General features: G+C 52.7%; 1 protein-coding gene across 1 annotated transcript in view; it reads right to left on the minus strand.

Annotated features, from left to right (window-relative positions):
- ABCB9 (ATP binding cassette subfamily B member 9) overlaps positions 1–12,009 on the minus strand; it is a 28,039-nt gene extending 16,030 nt beyond the window's left edge. Inside the window, exons 1-4 of the mRNA XM_080822232.1 lie at positions 11,877–12,009; positions 5,720–6,403; positions 1,041–1,155; positions 355–485 (exon numbers count right to left, since the gene is read on the minus strand). Coding sequence (XP_080678358.1) covers positions 355–485; positions 1,041–1,155; positions 5,720–6,320 — 847 coding nt within the window. The 5' untranslated portion in view covers positions 6,321–6,403; positions 11,877–12,009. The remainder of the gene's footprint in view (positions 1–354; positions 486–1,040; positions 1,156–5,719; positions 6,404–11,876) is intronic.
- Between the last annotated feature and the right edge of the window lie 7,336 nt (positions 12,010–19,345).

Here is a 19,345-nt window from a genome sequence, read left to right on the forward strand (position 1 = left end):
TGAGATCCTGGCCAGATACTGTAGTGCCCTGCACCCCACCCCTCACACCCGCTTCGAGCTGAGCCTCTCCAGCCCCAGGCTTGGACAGTTCTGGCCTTTGTGGTTCCCAAAGAACAGTGGAAAGCAAGTTCTTGGCTCCTGCAGGGACCCTGGGTGGCCTGGCCAATGTCCTGCTACAGTGGCCACAGCTCATACCCAAACCTCAGCCAGCAGGCCAGCTTCCCGAAGGCCTCCGGCGGGGCCTCCTGGGGTGTCTCTATCCTGAACAGGATCTTGGGAAAAGCCAGCCATGGAATCCCCCAGCGTGAGATGCGCCCCCCGCCAGAGGCCACCCCGGGCTGCTGGACGACCAACCTGTGCGATTCTCGTCAAAGAAGCTCATCTCCTGGGACACCAGTGAGCGGAAGAGACGGTTCCGGAGGCGAATGTTCAGTCTGGCAAATATGAGGGTAAAAATGCCGCCCCGAACACCTGCGGCAAATGAGCTAATTGCAGATAAGAGATGTTACACAGAGCACGACGTCCTTGCGGCAACCCACAGCCATCACCCTGGCTGCCCCCTCCCGCTGCTGGCAGGCGTGGGCCCCTCGCAGGGCAGACGCGGGGAGGGACCCAACCTCGGGCCCCCTTCCAGGGCTGGCACCACCATGCAGCCTCCCTTGTTCCCCAGCTGGAGTCCCCACGATGAGGGCAGACGGGGGACTGTGTTTACTGGGGACGAGGGACCCCATGCTGCCAGCCAGACCCCTCTTCCTTCCAGAACAGCACAGAAGGAGGCTGTCCTCGGTTTCCCGCTTGGAGAGTAGCCAGGGAGGGTGAAAGGGGAACCTTGAGGCCTGAAGCCAATTTTAGGGACAAGAGGGTATGATTCGAGGGCAGCGATCAATCAGCGGATAGGGGTTCTGAGCCTGTTTGGTTGTTGGTTACCGTGATGAAGGGCTGAGGGATAGGCTCTCCAGGGCCATCTCCGGGGCCTCCCCGACCTCCCTCCCCCCGCTGCGGGCCTGGAGAGGCAGGGCGTGGGGGCGCGAGCAGGCTACCTGCCGATGGCCAGCAGGCACATGACAATGACCGCCGTGCTGAACTGCTCCATGCTCTTTTGGATGACGATGCCGTCAATGGCCCGGCCGGTGTAGTAGGGAAGGAAGGTCTCTCCTGCCAGGAGACAAGGTGGGCTCAGGGGGCGTCTGTAGCCAGGGGAGCCCGGACCCCGCCTCCCGAGCCTCTGGAAGCCTGCACGCCACGTGTCCCGCTCGCTCCGCTGACCGGGTGCTCTCTCCCGGCGAACTCCTGCTTCTCACCATGGCAGGAGGTGGGGTGAGGCCCTTACAGCTTCAGGCCACCCTCTTTTCAGAGACCGGGAACACAGGAAACACGGGTTATTCAACAGATACAGACTGGGGCGATCTTGTTAATAACGGCCACCAGGCCTGGGCGTGTGGAGCCATGGGACTTCGTCCCCTCTGCACAGACACGGCAGCCGGGCCTGTTATCACTGCGTGTTGCAGGTGAGGGCAGTGGAGCTGAAAGACGAGACGAGGCCCACGGGGCCACATGGCCAAAGTTCACTTCCTTCTTCTCGCTGGCGGAGGGCTCGGAGTCCACATTCTAGAACGTCAGAAGACGTGGATACTCTGGTTCCAGGCACTGCTGGAGGTCGCTATCCAGCCCCTTTGGGTGGAGCGCTTTGCCTTTTGCCATGATTTCCCACCTGTTATCCCCCTGTATCTTCAGAACGTGCCAGGTGGGGGAGGGGGAGGGGCGAGCGGGACTCATCCCCATTTCACAGAGGTGCATGGGAGACTCAGAGGCGGAGTGCTCTGCCTGGGACACCAGAGGTCACACGGCACAGGGCAGTTAAGACGAAAGGCCAGGACTCAGATGCAAACTGGCCTCCCATCTAGGGGCTCCTTCCTAGCCCCTTTCTTCCCAGTAACCCGGAAAGCCCGCTCTCAACTTGTGGGAATGATGGACACGGAACTGCAGGTGGTCAGACCAGGCCGTGTCCTCTCTGCCACTAGGGCTCTTCCCACGGGCGCGGCCTGGCAAACAGCAGGAGCTCAGTAAGGGTCCTCGAAGGAGTCTTGGCCAGCTCTGTGGGAGACAGGGAGGCCTTCTGTGGGGTTCTGCTGCCCTCTGCTGGTCTTGGCACGGGGACCACAAGGTGGCAGCCTTGAGGTCCTTGGTCCCCACGGTCCTCTGCTAGATGGGGTCCCTCACCACCACTGTGGAGGCCACCTGAGCTGAAGTCCGGCCTCAGTTCACCCGCAGGGAAGACAAGGGCATCAGCGAGCTCCAAGGGCAGCTCCAGCAAACACCAATGATAATATTAAGCACAACAGACACTTGGGCGCCCTTCCTGGGTAGCAGGCACTGCGTCAAGCACGTGTGCGAACTCTTGTTAAATCCACGCAAGAATGGGGCGCCTGGGTGGCTCAGTGGGTTAAGCCTCTGCCTTTGGTCCAAGTCATGGTCTCAGGGTCCTGGGATAGAGCCCTACATCAGGCTCTCTGCTCAGCAGGGAGCCTGCTTCCCCCTCTCTCTCTCTGCCTGCCTCTCTGCCAACTTGTGATCTCTGTCAAATAAATAAATAGAATCTTAAAAAAAAAATCCGCGCAAGAATCACACAAAACTCTCCAATCCACTGGCATATCCCGGGGCTCCACCTTCAAAATACAGCTGACCCTTGGACAACACGGCGTTGTGCAGGTCTGCTTACACACGGGTTTTTTCCATAAACACGGTACAGGACTGTAAATGTATTTTCCTTTTAACTTTTCTTCTTTTTTTTTTCTTTTAGAGAGAGAGAGAACATGAGCAGGGGGAGAGGGAAAAGCAGGCTCCCCGCCGAGCAGAGAGCCCGATTTGGGGCTCGATCCCAGGACTCTGGGATCATGACCTGAGCTGAAGGCAGACGCTTAACCCACTGAGCCACCCGGGCGTCCCTCCTTATGACTTTTAGCAACGTTGTCTTTCCTGTAGCTCACTTGATTGTAAGAATACAGTGTATGATATAAAGGACACACAAAATATGTGCTAATCTCCTGTTTATGTGACCCGCAAGGCTTCTGGGCAACAGTAGGCTATTAGTAGTTAAGCTCTTGGGGAGACAAAAGTCATACCAGCATTTTCAAGCAGCCCCCATGTTGTTCAAGATCAACAGTACCTCCAAATCCAACCTCTTCCACTGCCCCTACTGCTTCCACCTGGGTTCAAGTCTCCAACCTCACCTGGACTTTCTCAGCCAACTCCTGGTTCTCCCTGCTGCCACCCTTGTCCCCATCAGCCTGTTCTCCACCCAGCACACAGTGGGGCCCTAGGAAACCCAGTCAGACCTGGTCACTCCTCAGGCTTCCAACTCATTCAGGGTAAAAATCAAAGCCCTTACAGTGGCCAGTGGTGCCCTACAGGACCAGGCACCTGCTACTGCCCTGACTTCATCTTTTATTCTCTTTCTTTCTACCCTCCCACACCACCCCAGCTTTGCTGACCTCCACTTTTCCTTTCACAACCAAGCACCCTCCTGCTTCAGGACCTTTGCACGGGGCATCTCAAATGCCCCCCAATAATCTCATAGGTGTGGTATCACCGTTCTTCCCATTTTACAGATGAGGAAATCAAGGCAAAGGTATTTGCCCAAGGTTTTCTAGTTGGGTTGCTGTGAAACCTAATACAAAAGAATTGCAATGTACTAGGAGACGCTCCACTGGCTGCCTGAGCATTATCAGTAGTCACAGTCCCTAACTTGTGGGAGGTTCTCACTTTTCCCCGGACCGTGCTCCAGCTTACCCAACTTTCACAAGAGCCCAGCAAAACCCTACTTTCGGGATGAGAAGCTGAGGCTTGGCCAGGTTCTGTAACCTTGACTCAGGCGATCAGTGCAGTTGGGGGCCTGATCTGGAGTCCAAGCCCTTAACCTCCACACAATCCTGCAGGCTGGCAGACTCCGCTCGGCGGTATTTTAGGACATCTGTATTCCCCGAGCACATAGCAGCTGACAACAGGGCCCCAGCAGGGGGCGGAAACGAGGTCATGGGTGACATCTGGCCACACAAGCGGGATGGTTATGTGTTCATTCATTCCACGAGCCTGCCTCCGTACCAGGTTGTGGGCTGGGGTGAGGGGGGGACCCGGGGTGAGTCAGACCTGGCCAAAACCGCCCAAAGGGGCTCAAAGCCTGATAGGGGAAGCAGGACAGTGGACTCATGATTTTCGTGTCACTAGTGCTACAGCTGAGGTGCAGATAAAGAATCACAGTCACTGTAATCCAAGAAGGCTTCTCGGAGGAGGGGATATTGGGACCTTGAAACATGAGCAGGAAAAACTCTCTGGTTAAATGGAAAAGGGTCATCCCAACACTCACAGGCACTAAAATATGTTGGGAGCCTTCCAGGTTCCAGGAGCTGTTTGCAGTGTCTTATCCATATTAGTATCCATATGATACTGTTATTATGCCCATTTAAGATGAGGAGACTGAGACCCAGAGAGGTTAAGTAACTTGCATAAAATCACAGAGCAGCAGAGGGTTTGGGACTGAGAGGGCAGAAGGTCGATAGTGAGAGGACAGGGGTCATCTCTGGGGTCTGCCTGTCCTCTCTGAGAACAGTCTGGGTTTGGGGCCACTCCCAGATGCTGTCTGTTAAACGTGTAACAACTCAGAACGGCTGAGAACATTCCTGAGCACTTACCACACTGTACCAAGCTCTGGACCGGCCCTTCTCCTATCCGTTTTATTCAAGCTTTCCAACGTCAGGAAACACGGGGGATGCTAACGGTCTCCATTTCGCGGATGCGAGGCTCTGGAAGGCCCGGTAACTTGCCCACAAGCACACAGCCAGGTAAGGAGCAGGACGGAGATGCGTGTCCAGGGCTCGTGGCCCCCGGAACCCATGGAATTTTGACCTTGAGATGTCACCTTCCCACCCGCCTTATCTGAAGAAGCGCTTTCACACTGTTTGGGCCAGAACCAACAGTAACAAATACATTTTACACGACAAACCCGGACACACTCTCACGCAGGCACACGTACCTAAAATAAAAGTTTCACCACACAGTACTTACTCTTACCACAGACACCGTGTTCTGATGGTCTCTAGTATATTCTGCTTTGTTACAAAAAATGCTTTGTTTGACCCAGTGATCCCACTTCTGGGAATTTATCCTACAAATACACCCACATTTATATGGAATGTGTACAAACAAGGTTATTTACTGTAAGAGAAAAGACTCGAAACAACTCGAAGGGCCAAGAAAAGGAGACCAACTAAATAATCTCTGGACTGGCCTCACAGGGGACTATTATGCAGCCAAATAAAGGAATGAGGTACTGCCTGGAAATTTCTAAAATATGTCATTAAGTGGTAAAAGCAAGACGCGAAGTAACGTGTGAGAGGTGGTGAGAGTAACAGGTCCGTTTTTGCTTGTTTGGCTTTCATCAGGAAACACTGGGAGAATGTATACAAGAAATGAATAAAAGTGGTTTCGCACCCACTCGGAAGCTTCCGGAACATTTCCTGTAGTTAGCCCTCGGCAGGGAGGTCAGGGCCGTCAGAGGCAGAACTGGGAATGGAACTCTCAGTATTCACCTCTTGACATCAATTTGATGTTGAACCATGTGAATAAAATGTCAAAAGATTTAAGAGGAAGGACGCAGTGGTTATACAACCCCCCCCAAATTGCTTTCCGGGGTGCCTGCCAGGCCCCCGGGCTCCTCACTTACCCAGAGCTGCCACAATGAGGAAGAAGGAGGCTGCCACGAGGAAGGCCACGTCAGGCTTGGTGTAGGACAGCAGCTTTTGCAGCGTGGCCCCCGATGCCTGCTCACGAGGAGGCCGGGGCTGCCCGGGGAAGCCCTCGGCCTCGGCCTCGGCCCCCGGCTCCAGGGCCTTGGCGTCCGGCCGCACCGTGGACAGCAGCCACCAGAGCACGAAGGAAGAGGCGAGCGAGATGTAAGTCCACACGAAGAGGGCCCAGAACCACGGGTCCCGGACCGGCTTGCGGACCTCGGAGAAGAGCAGCAGCTTCACCATGGTGTAGATGCCCACGAAGAGGCACACGAGGGCGATGACCGTCCAGGAGGCCCGAAGCCGCCGGGGCCCCAGGGCGCTGTTCTTGGCCACACCGATGGTGGCTCCCAGCAGCAGGCAGCTGCGGTAGAGGCAGGCCGCCCACAGGTCCAGCACCGAGTCAAAGATGTTGAAATGGCGGATGTCCTCCAGCAGGCTGCGGTCCAGGTGGCTGAGGATGTAGATGGCTGTGGTCATGCCGACGTCCATGCTCATGAAGGCCAGGGTCACCACCACCGCCTTCCACAACTGCATCCTGCCGGCTGGCGGTGGGTGCGGGCCGAGGAACAGGCTCTAGCTCATGGGGGCAAGGCCATGGTCCGTGGGGCGAGGCAGACCTACCGGGGGCAACAGGGCAAGGGGTTCAGGTTTGCGCCTTGCTGGCTGTGTGCCTCGGTGTCCCCCATCTGTGAGAGGGCAGTGACGGGAGCACCGAAGTCATAGGACTGGTGGGAACATCCCATTCATTCAAGGAGTGTTTCCTGAGAACCAGTGGGTATTGGGTGGGCCAGACTCTGTTCTGCGTGTTGGGATTTAACAGTGAACAAACACAAAGATCCCTGATTTTGTGGAGATGACCCACCCACGTCAGAGACAGACCAACACAATAAGTAAATGATACGGTGTGATAAGAGCTAAGGGCTGGGGTTGGGGGGAGGAATGGGGTGCAGGGGATGGGGGGTGCGATGGGGAGGGGAGAACAGTTGTAAATAGGGGGTCCAGGAAAGACCTTACTGTGAAGGTCACACTTGAGCAAGACTGAAAAGAGGTTAGGGAGCCCGACACGCGGACATCTGGGGGAAGCATCTGCGGGTGGAAAAGACAGTGCACGACCCTGAGGCACCTGAGGGTGCTGATGTGCTTGAGGGATCCCACAGGGTCAGGGAGGTGAGGGTGACGGCATCTGGATGCAACTGAGATAAGCAAAGAGTGCTGCTTCTACTACTTGTAACTAGTATGAGTACTAGTACTATTATACATTACTAGCGCATTACTAGTAATACTATACATTACTACTATCACACTACTACTAATTTCTCTGAACCCATTTCCTCATTTTTTTAAAATTTTTTTTTAAGATTTTATTTATTTATTTGACAGACAGAGATCACAAGTAGGCAGAGAGGCAGGCAGAGAGAGGAGGAAGCAGGCTCCCTGCTGAGCAGAGAGCCCGACGTGGGGCTCGATCCCAGGACTCTGGGATCATGACCCGAGCTGAAGGCAGAGGCTTTAACCCACTGAGCCACCCAGGTGCCCCCCATTTCCTCATTTTTAAAACAGCATGAGGTTCGGTGCATGAACATTTGCTCTGGGCACAATGCCTGGCACATACTCATTGCTGCTGATTGTTACCACTGTATACAGTGGGTGCATAGTAAATGTTTGTTTCCTGTTCTCCCCAACTCCGGCCTTAGACCAAGAAGTCGGGGGGAGGGGGTGATTGGCCACAGGCCCTAGAGCAACCCAGGGACTTTCACATCTGCCTGGAAGTTTCCAGAATATTTTCCTTCAGCCCAGGTTGCCCTTTACCCCCTGACCTAGGCCCTATTGTCTTTCTGGAGTTTGATGTCTGCTTTGTCCAAAGCAACCCCCCCGACATTGGGCCCTTTGGGGGTGCCTAGGAGACCCCAGGAGCTGCAGGGACACGGCAGGATGTGGGCCTGAGGGCAGTGTTTGGAAGTGGGACCTATCCAGGGCAGGATGGGGACTGGGCTAGGGGTGTGCCTCTGAGTGCTACCTCTTGACTTGGGCCCATTCCTTTTCTTCCTGGGGTATTTGTCATCCGATCTGCAAAATGGGCTAAGTTCTGGAGTCCCCAAGTGGAAAGGAAAGGCATGGAACGCCAGCAGGGGTCACTCTGAGTAGTGACTGGCATGGGGGTCAGCTAGAGAGACGCTTTCCCCTACAGCTCTGGTGCCCAAAGGCTAGTGGCTCATGTTCTGGAGTGACAGAAACCCCACAAACCCCATGAGGCAGTTGCTTCCACATTCCCATATGTAGTTGGGGGAAACTGAGGCACAGAGAGGCAAAAGCATGTGCCCCATATCACTCTGCCAACAAAGGCCCAAGGCAGGACTTGGGCTAGTATGTAGAGGATCCCAGCACCTAACTCTCAAACTCTGTACAGCAGAGCAGGTGCCTAGTAAGTATAAGCAAACAGTTATGTAACATAGCCCTTCCTCTGGGCCTGGTCTTTTATAGAATTTTTACTTTTATTTATTTATTTTTAAAAGATTTTATTTATTTATTTGTCAGAGAGAGCACAAGCAGGCAGAGTGGCAGGCAGAGGCAGAGACAGAAGCAGGCTCCCTGCTGGACAAGGAGCTTGATGGGGGACTCGGTCCCAGGACCCTGGGATCATGACCTGAGCCGAAGGGAGCAGCTTAACCGACTGAGCCACCCAGGTGTCCCTTATAGAATTAAAAAAAAATTTTTTTTCTAAATAGCATTTAACTCTATCTTATATTTTAAGTAGGCTCCATGCCCAACATGGGGCTTGAACTCATGACCCTGAGATCAAGAATCACATGCTCTACTGAGTAAGCCAGCCAGAAGCCCCAGGCCCAGGAGGCCTGATGGGGCACTGGGCCAGGAGCATCCCTCCCTGGGCTCCGACTCACGCTCACCCACTCACTGTATAAAAGTCCCTTTTATACAGGCCATGCCACTATATGTGTTTGCTTATTTAATCCTTGAAACTACTTGTGAGGTTTGTACTATCCTCAACCCCATTTAGCAGATGGAGAAATTGAAGCCCAGAGAAGTCATGAACTTGCACAAGATCACACAGCTGGGGAGTAGCAGAGCTGGGATTTGAACCCAGACCTATCTCGCTCCAGAATCTGGGCTCTAAACTATGAAGCTAAAACACTTGTCAATTCAAGCGCTGATAGGGAGTGTTTGTCTAAGGATTTGAATGCATGAATGTGATTTAAATACATGAATCTTCACAAGAACCCTGTGAGGTAGAGTCTATTATTATCTCCATTTTACAGTCAAGAAGACTGAGGCACAGAGAGGTTAAGTGAGCTGTCCCAGATCACACAGCTAGGAAGTGGCACAGCTGGGATGTGAACCCAGGCTGTGGAGTTCAGAAGTCTATGCTCTCAGCTCCAAAGCCCTAATGCTTCAAACAGCCTCTCCAGGGGTAGGCAAGACCCCCGATAACGCTGGGGGCGGTGGAGTCTGAGATGCAGAAAGGACCCAGGGGCGAAATAGCCCCTGAGCCTGGGCCTCACCTAGAGCCTGGCACTTCCAGGTAGACAAGTCAGTGCCAGAGAAGGATCCCCTGTCAGCAGCTGGGGCTCCAAGGAAAGCCAGGGCTGAATGGGACCAGGGGCAGGGGAGGGAGCAGGGCAAGGGCTGGTGGGAACAGACACCCCCTGCCCAGGTCCCTGCTCCACCCCGAGCCCCAGCTGGGCTGCCAGCAAAGGCTTCCGTCTGCTGCAATGCAGAGGCCTTGGGAAGCCAGTGAGTGGGTGAGCGTGAGTCGGAGCCCAGGGAGGGATGCTCCTGGCCCAGTGCCCCATCAGGCCTCCGGGCCAAGCCACCGCCTGCTACCCAGGCCCTGCCAGCCACCTTGGCTGTTGCTCACCTCTTGGTGGGCACAAGGAGTCCTTTGGCCCTGGAAGGGAGCTGGGGTTCAGAAGTAGAACAAGAGGCAGATCTGCCCGAGACCAGCTGAGGGACTTGGCCTACTCTTCCTGCTCCCACTCCCAGTCCCTGGGGGAGTTCCTTCCCAACACCCCTCCACTTGGGGTGACGTCAACCCCATTTGACAGCCATCAACACGAGGACCCCAGCTGTCTACCTTCACCAGAATAAGCAAAGTTTCACACTCCAGCATCACAGACTATCTGAATCACATTGTATGGATGGGGAAACTGAGGCACAGGGAAGCAGGGGGTGAAGCCTGTCTAGAGTCACCCAGCAAGCTGAGGACAGAGCAGCTATAGCACCAAGGCCTCATACTCCCAAGTGCTGAGTCCTTGTACTCCAGGCTCTGATGGAGCAGAATCCAACTCGGGTCGGGTTACAGCCCTCGGTGGGGACAGGCTACTCTGTTATTTTTAAAGTTACTGAGCAGGAGGGTGAAAGGGACCAGACCACCAGGCAAGACTGTGAGGAGGGGAGAGTGAGGACTATCGGGCTGCTTGGAGGCCCAGCCCCGCTCTCCAGCTTCCGTTATCTGGAGGATGCAGCCGAGCTCAGCCAGGTGGAGCTGGAGGGCAAAGTGTGAGCACATGGGTGACGAGACTGGCCCGAGGGACAAGGACAAGGTGGTGGCCAGAGGCCAGAGCAGGCACTGCCCAGGATGTGACAAAGCCTGGGGAAGACAGGGGCAACTTCGCTTGCCCCCAGATGCTAAGGAATGGCACAGGGTTAGCAAATGACCCCATCCCCATAGGGGGTCCTGCCAAAGGCTTTTAGTCTCAGTAGAAATGGTGGTCAGAGCACCTACCGCTCTCAGCTGCACAGAAGGAAAGTGCAACACACAGGAGATAATAAATGACAACTATTATTACAACCGTAACAGCTACTGTTTACGGCGTGCTACTCACTGCCAAACAATGGGCTAAGTGCCCAGCATCTCCCATTCGAGTTCATCCTCGCCACTATTGTGGGAAGTCCTCGCATGATCACCCCCACTTTAGAGATGGGGAGACAGAGTCCTGGAGAAGATAAGTGGCATGCAGAGAACAGGCAAAGGCAGGACTGAAACCCAACACTGGACTTTCTGGACGGCACGTGCCCAGGCTACTCACGGACCTAGGTGGTCCAAGCGGCTTGGTCCACTCCTAACTTTTCACCCCATACGGTCATCACACAGCAGCGGAAAGGCCCATTCACTGCTCAGCACACTGGCTAACGGAGGGTCGTGTCACGGGGCTGGGGGAGGGTGTTCTGGATGCAGTGCCAGGACGGGGCTGGGTCCACTTTGTGCCATCCTGACTCCAGCCTTGCTCAGCCCACTGCATCTCATGCTGAGACTTGACCTCTCTCAGAGACTTGGGAAAGTTGTTTCAGGTAACTCGTGGCTGGGGAGCTACGGTGGCCTTTCTGCAACCCTCCTCTGGTCACCTGCCACCTGCCCCCGGAAGCAGGGATGGAGGCCAGCCTGTCTCCAGGGGGTGGGGCAGAGGGCAGGACAGTGAATCCTGTCAGACCAGCTTAAAGCTGTCTTTAATGACATCAGGTGGGGGAAGTCGGCATCCTGTTTTAACACAGATCCAGAAATAAGGGAGGAGCCCCTGGGAACCCACAGGCCTACTGCCAGGGTGAATGCGTGTGGAACGTCAGCCCACTGACCAGCGGGGGAAACTGAGGGGTAAGGTTTGCCAAGATCCGGCAGGCCCAGGTCGGGCCCGCCCGGCTTCCGCCACAGCCAGGGTGCTCAGGACCCGTGGGCAGGCGCCCGCTGTAGAACGTGGGGAGCCACAGGAAGTCGCACCATTCCGATCCTGGGGGGAGAACAGCCATCGCAGGATCCTCCCCAAAAGCCACCCCCACCATCTTCCAAGAGGCAGCGGCGCGTGAGGAGTTAAAAAAAAAGCAAGCAACATTCGTCCTGCGGGCGTGGAAAGGATGCTGCTGCAGGGATGGGGGGCTGGGACCTGCAGCTGAGGACGCCTGGGGACAGGGGCGGGGGCGAGAAGGCTCCCAGAAGGCTGCCACCTCCAACGGTGCTGCCCACTCCACCTCGGAGGCGGGGGGCCCCAGACGCCCCCAGCCTGTGTCCGGTTTGGCACCTCGGCCTGAGAACGACGTGTTCGAGGGGCCCGGGCGCCGCGCTCTTACCTGTTACCTTACCTGGCACCAGGTGAGCCGTAGGGAAAGGGCGCGGGGGGCTCGGGTCGTCAGGGGCGCAGGTTCCGCGCGGCTCATTGGAGACTGCGCCCGGCGCTGCACTCGCTCCGCTCCTCCCGCCGCTCCTCCCCTCCTCCCACCCGGGCTGCGCCGCTGCAAGGTCGGAGCAGAGCGGGGCGGGCGCCCGGGCCAGCTGACGGGTGGGGCGGGGCTCCCGGACGGGGCGGGGCCTCTGGGGGCGGGGCCAAAGCAAGCCCTCCCCCTCCCCACCACCTGCGACGAGCCCCGCCCCCTCCCGCCTAGCCGGGCCCTCCCGCTCTGCGCTCCAGGTCTGGAGGCCCCAGGCCCAACCTGGTGGGGGCGCTAGCTGTTTACTGGGTCTTTTCCTCTGGAGGGACAACCTGCCAGCCCATGTGGGAGTTATGATCTTTGCTTTTTACCTTCCTTCATTTCCCCCCTTCCTTCTTCCTTCCTTCCTCTTTGTCGTCCTCTCTTTTCTTTCTTCCAACAAATATTTGTGCAGCGCCTACTACGTGCCATGTGCCATCCTAATCTGTTGAGATGCAACAGTGAACGAACAGAATCCGGGCTCCGCTGGAGCTGGCACTCTAGTGAGGGAGGCAGGCAAAACCTACGATACATCTGGTTGGAAGGGAAGACACTTTAGAGAGAAAATAGAGCAGGATTGTAGGGATTGAGAGAGGGGAAGCAGCAATACCCACTGAGGGATTGCTAGGGGCAGCGTGCTAGGAATATAGCTGAGTGTGAAAAAAGGAAACCCCCCTGGGGCGCCTGCCTTCTGCTCAGGTCGTGGTGCCAGGGTCCTGGGATCAAGCCCTGTGTCGGGCTCCCTGCTCACGGGGAACCCTGCTTGTGTCCCCCCCCATCTCTCTCTCTGTCAAATAAATTAAATAAAATATTTTTAAAAAGAAAAAAGGAAAAACCCCATCCTTTGCAGAGTAGGGGAGACAGGAAACCAACAGGTAAGTACATAAGATCATTTCATTTAGTGGTAAGTGCCATAAAGGAATAAAACTGGGTGCAGCCATGGAAAGTGACACAGGGCCACTCAAGCTGGGAAGGGCTCTCTGGGAAAGGTGCAAGGTGAGCAGGCTTCTGGGCAAACAGTGTGGCCTGAACCAAGAACCTGGGAAAGTAGGTCAAGACCCAGAGGGGTTTGCAGGTGGGGCAACATATCCCCTCACCTCTCCATCCTTCAGTCAAAGGCTTAAAGCACTCCGAATTTAAAACAGCCTCTGCCACTCACATGGGACAGCTTCCTTCAAGGAGAATTTGGCAAAGTTCAGATTTTAAAAAGCATTTTTTTTTTTGACCCAGTAGGAATTTCTTCTATAGATAAGACTGGTCGAGGGGACCAAAGATCCTAGTTTGCAGATAGTTACTGTAGTAGCAAAACTCTGAAAATACCCTTAATACCCTTCCATAGGGAACTGGCCAAATCATTACAGAGCCGGGCTTAACAGAACAGTGCGGCAGGGAAAAAGCAACATATGTTTGTGTGTGTCTGCATACAGAAGCTACGTAAAGGTATGGAATGATCTCCTAAATGGATTGGGTAAAACCAAGGGACAGAATAAAGTTGGAGCAGGCTAACGTTCATGCCAACACAAAAAGCAAATATATGATTGTACATGAAGAAAGTATCCTGGATGGGCTAGCCAAAAGTCAGAGTGACTCAGAGCTGGGTCCAGATCCAGGCTCCATCATTTTTGCTGAGTGGTAACAGCCGACACAGTACTGAAGGAGGAAAACAATGTTGGAGGACTGACGCTGCCTGACTTCCAGACTTACTATGAAGCTACAGTAATCAAGTCAGTGTGGTTTTGATGAGAGAATAGACACACAGATCAATGGAACAGTATAGAGAGTCCAAAAATAGACCCATGTAAATACAGTCAACTGATCTCTGACAGAGGAGCAAAGGCAGTACAAAGGAACAAACACAATCTTGTCAACAAATGGTATTGGAAAAACTAGACATCCATATGTAAAAAAAAAAAAATCTAGACTCAGACCTCACACCTTTCACAAAAATTAACACAAAATGGACCACAGACCTAAATATAAAATGCAAAACTATAAAACTCTAAGAGGATAGGGAAAAAAATCTGGATTTTTCTTGGCTATGAAGATGATTTTTTTTTTAATTTTATTTATTTATTTGACAGAGAGACAGATCACAAGTAGGCAGAGAGAGAGGGGGAAGCAGGCTCCCTGCCGAGCAGAGAGCCTGACACAGGGCTCGATCCAGGACCCTGAGATCATGACCTGAGCCGAAGGTAGAGGCTTTAACTCACTGAGCCACCCAGGAGCCCTGTATGAAGACAATTTTGGGTGCGACCTCAAAGGCATGATTCATGAAAGAATTGATAGGCTGAACATCATGACAACTAAAAACTGCTCTGCAAATATACGGTCAAGAGAATGAGACGACAAACCACAGACTGGGTGAAAATATCCACAAAAACATATATCTAATAAAGTCTGTTATCCAAAATATACAAAAACACTTAAAACTCAACAACAACAACAAAAGCCCAATTTTAAAAAAGAGGCAAAGACCTGAACAGACACCTCACCAAACGAGATATACAGGTGATGAAAAAACATATGAAATGATGCTCCACATCATGTCATTAGGAAATTGCAAATGAAAACAACGTGATACCATTACCGACCTCATAGAATTGCTAAGATCCGAAACACCGACAGCACCAAATGCTGGGGAAGATGAGTAGCAACAGAAACTCTCACGCACTGCTGGTAGGAATGCAAACAGTATAGTTACTTTTGAAGGATTTGGTGGCTTCTTATAAAACTAAACATACGGGCGCCGGGGTGGCTCAGTCGGTTAAGCGGCTGCCTTCGGCTCAGGTCATGATCCCAGCGTTCCTCCTGGGATCGAGTCCCACATTGGGCTTCTTGTTCCACAGGGGGCCTGCTTCTCCCTCTGCCTCTGCCCGCCTGTACTGTATCTCTCTGACAAATAAATAAATAAAATCTTAAAAAAAAAAAAAACTAAACATACTTTTACTGTATGATTCAGCAATCACGTCCCTTGGTATTTACCCAAATGAGCGGAAAACTGATGTCCACATAAAAGCCTGCAAGCTGATGTTTATCGAAGCTTTTATTCATAATTGCTGAAACTTGGAAGCAGGCAAGATGCCCTTTAGTAGGTGGATGGATCCACTGTAGTTGATCTCTGTCAAATAAATTTAAAAAATCTTTTTTAAAAAAGGAAGAACCCCATCTTTTGCAGAGTAGGGGAGACAGGAAACCAACAGGTAAATACATAAAATCATTTCATTTAGTGGTAAGTGCCACTTACTTATATGTGGTCCATCCAGACAATATACTATTATTCAGTGATCAAGCCACTGAAAGACAAGGAGGAAACGTAAATGTCAATTACTAAGTGAAAAAAGCCAATCTGAAAAGGCTATGGGATGATACTGATTATATGACATCTGGAAAAGACAAAACCATGAAGGTGGTAAAAGGATCCGTGGTTGCGGGGGTTAGGGATGGGGGAGGGATGAACAGAGGGGGTGCAGAGGATGTTGAGGCAGTGAAACTATTCTGTATGAGACCATGATGGTAGAAATGTGTCATTCTACGTTGTAAAAAACCACAGAATATACGACTCCAAGAGTGAAGCCTAGTGTAAACTGGGTAATAATGTGTGGATGTGAAGGAATGGATTATAACAGATGTACCACTCTGGGAAGGGATGTTGACAGTGGGGGTGGGGGTGAGGCATAGGATCAATCTGTGTACTTTCCACTCAGTTTTGCTGTGAACCTCAAACTGCTCTAAACAGTAAAGTCTAGGGGCACCTGGGTGGCTCAGTTAGGCGTCTGCCTTTGGCTCAGGTCATGATTCCAGGGTCCTGGGATTGAGCCCCGCATTAGGCTCCTTGCTCAGTGGGGAGCCTGCTTCTGCCGCTCTCTCTCCCTATCAAATAAATAAAATCTTTTTTAAAAAAGATTATTTATTTATTCATTTGACAGACAGAGATCACAAGTAGGCAGAGAGGCAGGCAGTGAAGGGGCGGGAAGCAAGCTCCCTGCTGAGCAGAGAGCCCGATGCGGGGCTCGATCCTAGGACCCTAGGATCATGACCTGAGCCGAAGGCAGAGGCTTTAACCCACTGAGCCACACAGGCACCCCAATAAAATCTTTTCTTAAAAAGATTTTATTTATTTATTACAGAGAGAGTGAGAGAGGGAACACAAGCGGGGGAGTCGGAGAGGGAGAAGCAGGCTCCTTGCTGAGCAGGGAGCTGATATGGGGCTTGATCCCAGGACACTGGGACCATGACCCGAGGTGAAGGTAGACACCCAATGACTGAGCCACCCAGGTGCCCCCAAATAAATAAAATCTTTTAAAAAAGTTAAGTCTGGGGGCGCCTGGGTGGCTCAGTGGGTTAAGCCTCTGCCTTCAGCCCAGGTCATGATCTCTGGGTCCTGGGATCGAGCCCCGCATCGGGCTCTCTGCTCAGCAGGGAGCCTGTTTCTCCCTCTCTCTCTGCCTGCCTCTCTGCCTAGTTGTGATCTCTCTCTCTGTGTCAAATAAATAAATAAAATCTTAAAAAAAAAAAGTTAAGTCTGTTTTTTAAATGGTTAAAATGGTTTTATGTTATGTGTATTTTACTGCAGTAAATAAATTACAGTGTTCCTAACAGCCTCATTCATGACATCTCCAAACTGGAAACAATACAAGTGGCCTTCATCGGCAGAATGGCTCAGGGGATGGAGTGGTCATCCGGTGGAACACTAGGCAGCCACGAAAAAGCACAGAGCTGCCACTACACAGGACAACGGCCATGAATCTCACCAACAGAATGCTGAGTGAAAGAAGCAGTATGCAAAATAATACACAGTATCTGATTTTATCTGTATCAAATTCAACAACAGGCAAGACTAATCTTGGCTCTTAGGAGTCCAGGTAGTGATTAGCCTTGGGAGGTGGGTAGTGGCTGAGCAGGGACATGGTGGGGGCTGGAATGTTCTGTTTGGGGGATCTGGATACTGGTTACATGAGTGTGTCTAGTTTGTAAAGATTCACCAGCTGTACTCCTGAGATGTGCCCTTTTTAAATAGTGTCCTCTATATAAAATCAAGTCTGTGTATAGATACATATGTAGAAATATTTACACATGCAACAGGCATATATTCACGTACACATACATGCACACCCCTCCCCCCACAATACACTCTGGAATCAGATAGAAGGGCGTGTGCTGTAATTCTGGTCCTGCCACTCACTAGGTTTATGACCCTGGACAGGCCCCTATACTTCACGGAGCCTCATCTGTAAAATAGGTTTAATAATATCTCACACAGGGGCGCCGCCTGGCTGGCTCAGTTGGTACAACATGCAACTCCTGGATCTCGAGGCTGTGAGTTCGAGTCCCACGTTGAGTATAGAGATTACTTAAAAAAAAAAAATCTCAAAAAATCTGTAATACCCCCCCACACACACACACACAACAAAAACACATCAGTGCTGGTTGAGAACACACGGACCCAGTATTTACTATTAATATTCTTGCCGTTGTTCCGTTTGGTGATTGAACCCAGACTGGGGCAGGGTAGGGGTGGAGACACTGATTCCAAGGAGAAGGGAGCCACTGGGAGGGCCGGTCTAAACGGATAAGCAGAACATGCTCATCTTGCAAACTACTGCAAAGGGAGAAACAGTATGCACTGGTGGGGGGAGGGTGGGGGATGCATGTGCCAGGCCTGCCCCGGGCCTCTGGGGGTAATGCACACAGAACTGGGGAAATGGATCCTTCCTGGAGAGCAGGGCCCTTCACTATCGCTGGGCAATCAAGACACCCATGAAAGTTTAAACACCTTCTCAGACCACACAGCTCTGGGCTGGGGAGCTGCGTCCTTGAGAAGGAAGCAGCCCCTGAGGGTCATTCTCCCCCTTGGGGAAGCCTGGTACCTTTAGGAGGCCTGGGCTGGGTCCCAGGATCCCTGTGGCTCAGTAACACAGAGGAGAAGGGGCGCCGATGGAGACAGAAACAGACTCCTGTTCTATTCCAGACTCTACTACTTGTGAGGCATCTGACTTTGGGTGGGCTATTCAATCTCTCTGACCTTCATTTTCCACCTCTGCAAAATGCGGATAATTCCTACCTCATATGGTTTGTTGTGAGGATTGGGCCGCTTCCCTTCATGTGTAGAGTAAAATCCAAAATGTTAACAGTGGTCTCCTAAGCCCAGTGGTTTGGCCGGAATACCACCCGGGCCTCATTCCCTAGGACTCGTCCTCTCGTAGGCCCTGCTGTTCATCAAGCACGCCTAGCTCGTCCCGCTGCAGGGGCTTTGCACTTTTAACTCCCCTGCCTCGAACCCTTTCCTGCCAGATCTTGCTGTAGTGGTTGGAGCTCAGCTGAAATGTCACTCTTTGGGAAGCTTTCTCCGGCTCTCGGTCTAAAGCGGCCACCTCCAGGCACTCACCACCCCATCACCTAGCTTGTCTTCCCGGCACTTACGACTGAATGAAAATAACTTGATTGTGTACTGGTCTCCTGGCTTATTCCCGTCTCCCCACCTTGACTGAGCACAGAAGCGCAGGGAGCTTATCTGTCACTCAAAACGCACTTCCACATGCTCACCTCCCACATTCAGGATGCCCCTGGCCAGCCAGGGTGAAAACCAATCAGGCTGTTGGTGTAGAATTTGCCCTGAGAGCAGAAGTCTCCTCCCAGCCCCTCAAGGTGCTGGCGGGAGATTTGGACCCCCGGACATGTTCGTGGATGCCTCCATGAACTGGAGAGGATGGCCTGGCACGGTCGCACAGGATGTGAGGGTCTCCCATCTCCCTTTGGGGCCTTGGGACTTTAGCCTCGGGGCCCAATTTGCCACAGAGCTGGGAGGAACCAGGGGCTGTGCTGGATGTGTGAGTGTGGGTGATCAGTGTGTGAGGGTGTGCACGAGTGTGTCACGTGTGTGAATGAGTGTGCGGCTGCGTCTGTATGTGAAGTGCTGTGTATGACTGGGTGTGAGTGTGTCAATGGCATGAGCACACGTGTGATGATGGTGAGTGCGTGTGAGCACGTAAGGGTGTGTTTGAGTGTGTGTCTCACTGCGGATGTGAGTGTAAACCTGTGCATACATCCCGGGGGAAAGGAAAGCATTAAGAAAAAAAAAAACAACCCAAAAAGCACAGAGAGGAAATCCGAAATCCCTCATAATCCAACCATCCCGAGAAACCCTGTTGTGGTGAACCCTGGGGCAGGTCGCCGCCCCTCTCCGAGCCTCTGTTTCCCCATCTGTAACATGGTGTGACATAACAGTACCTCGCTCAAAGCTTTGCTGTACGGATGCAAGGAGAGACGGTGGAAGATCGGCCAACAGGAGTTCCCATTTGTGGTCACCTGCGTATCTGGGCTAAGAGCTGGCGTCTTCCTCCCCACCCCCATCCTCGCACCACGCT

This window comes from Martes martes (assembly GCF_963455335.1).
Source record: "Martes martes genome assembly, chromosome: 13".
Lineage (NCBI taxonomy): Eukaryota > Metazoa > Chordata > Mammalia > Carnivora > Mustelidae > Martes > Martes martes.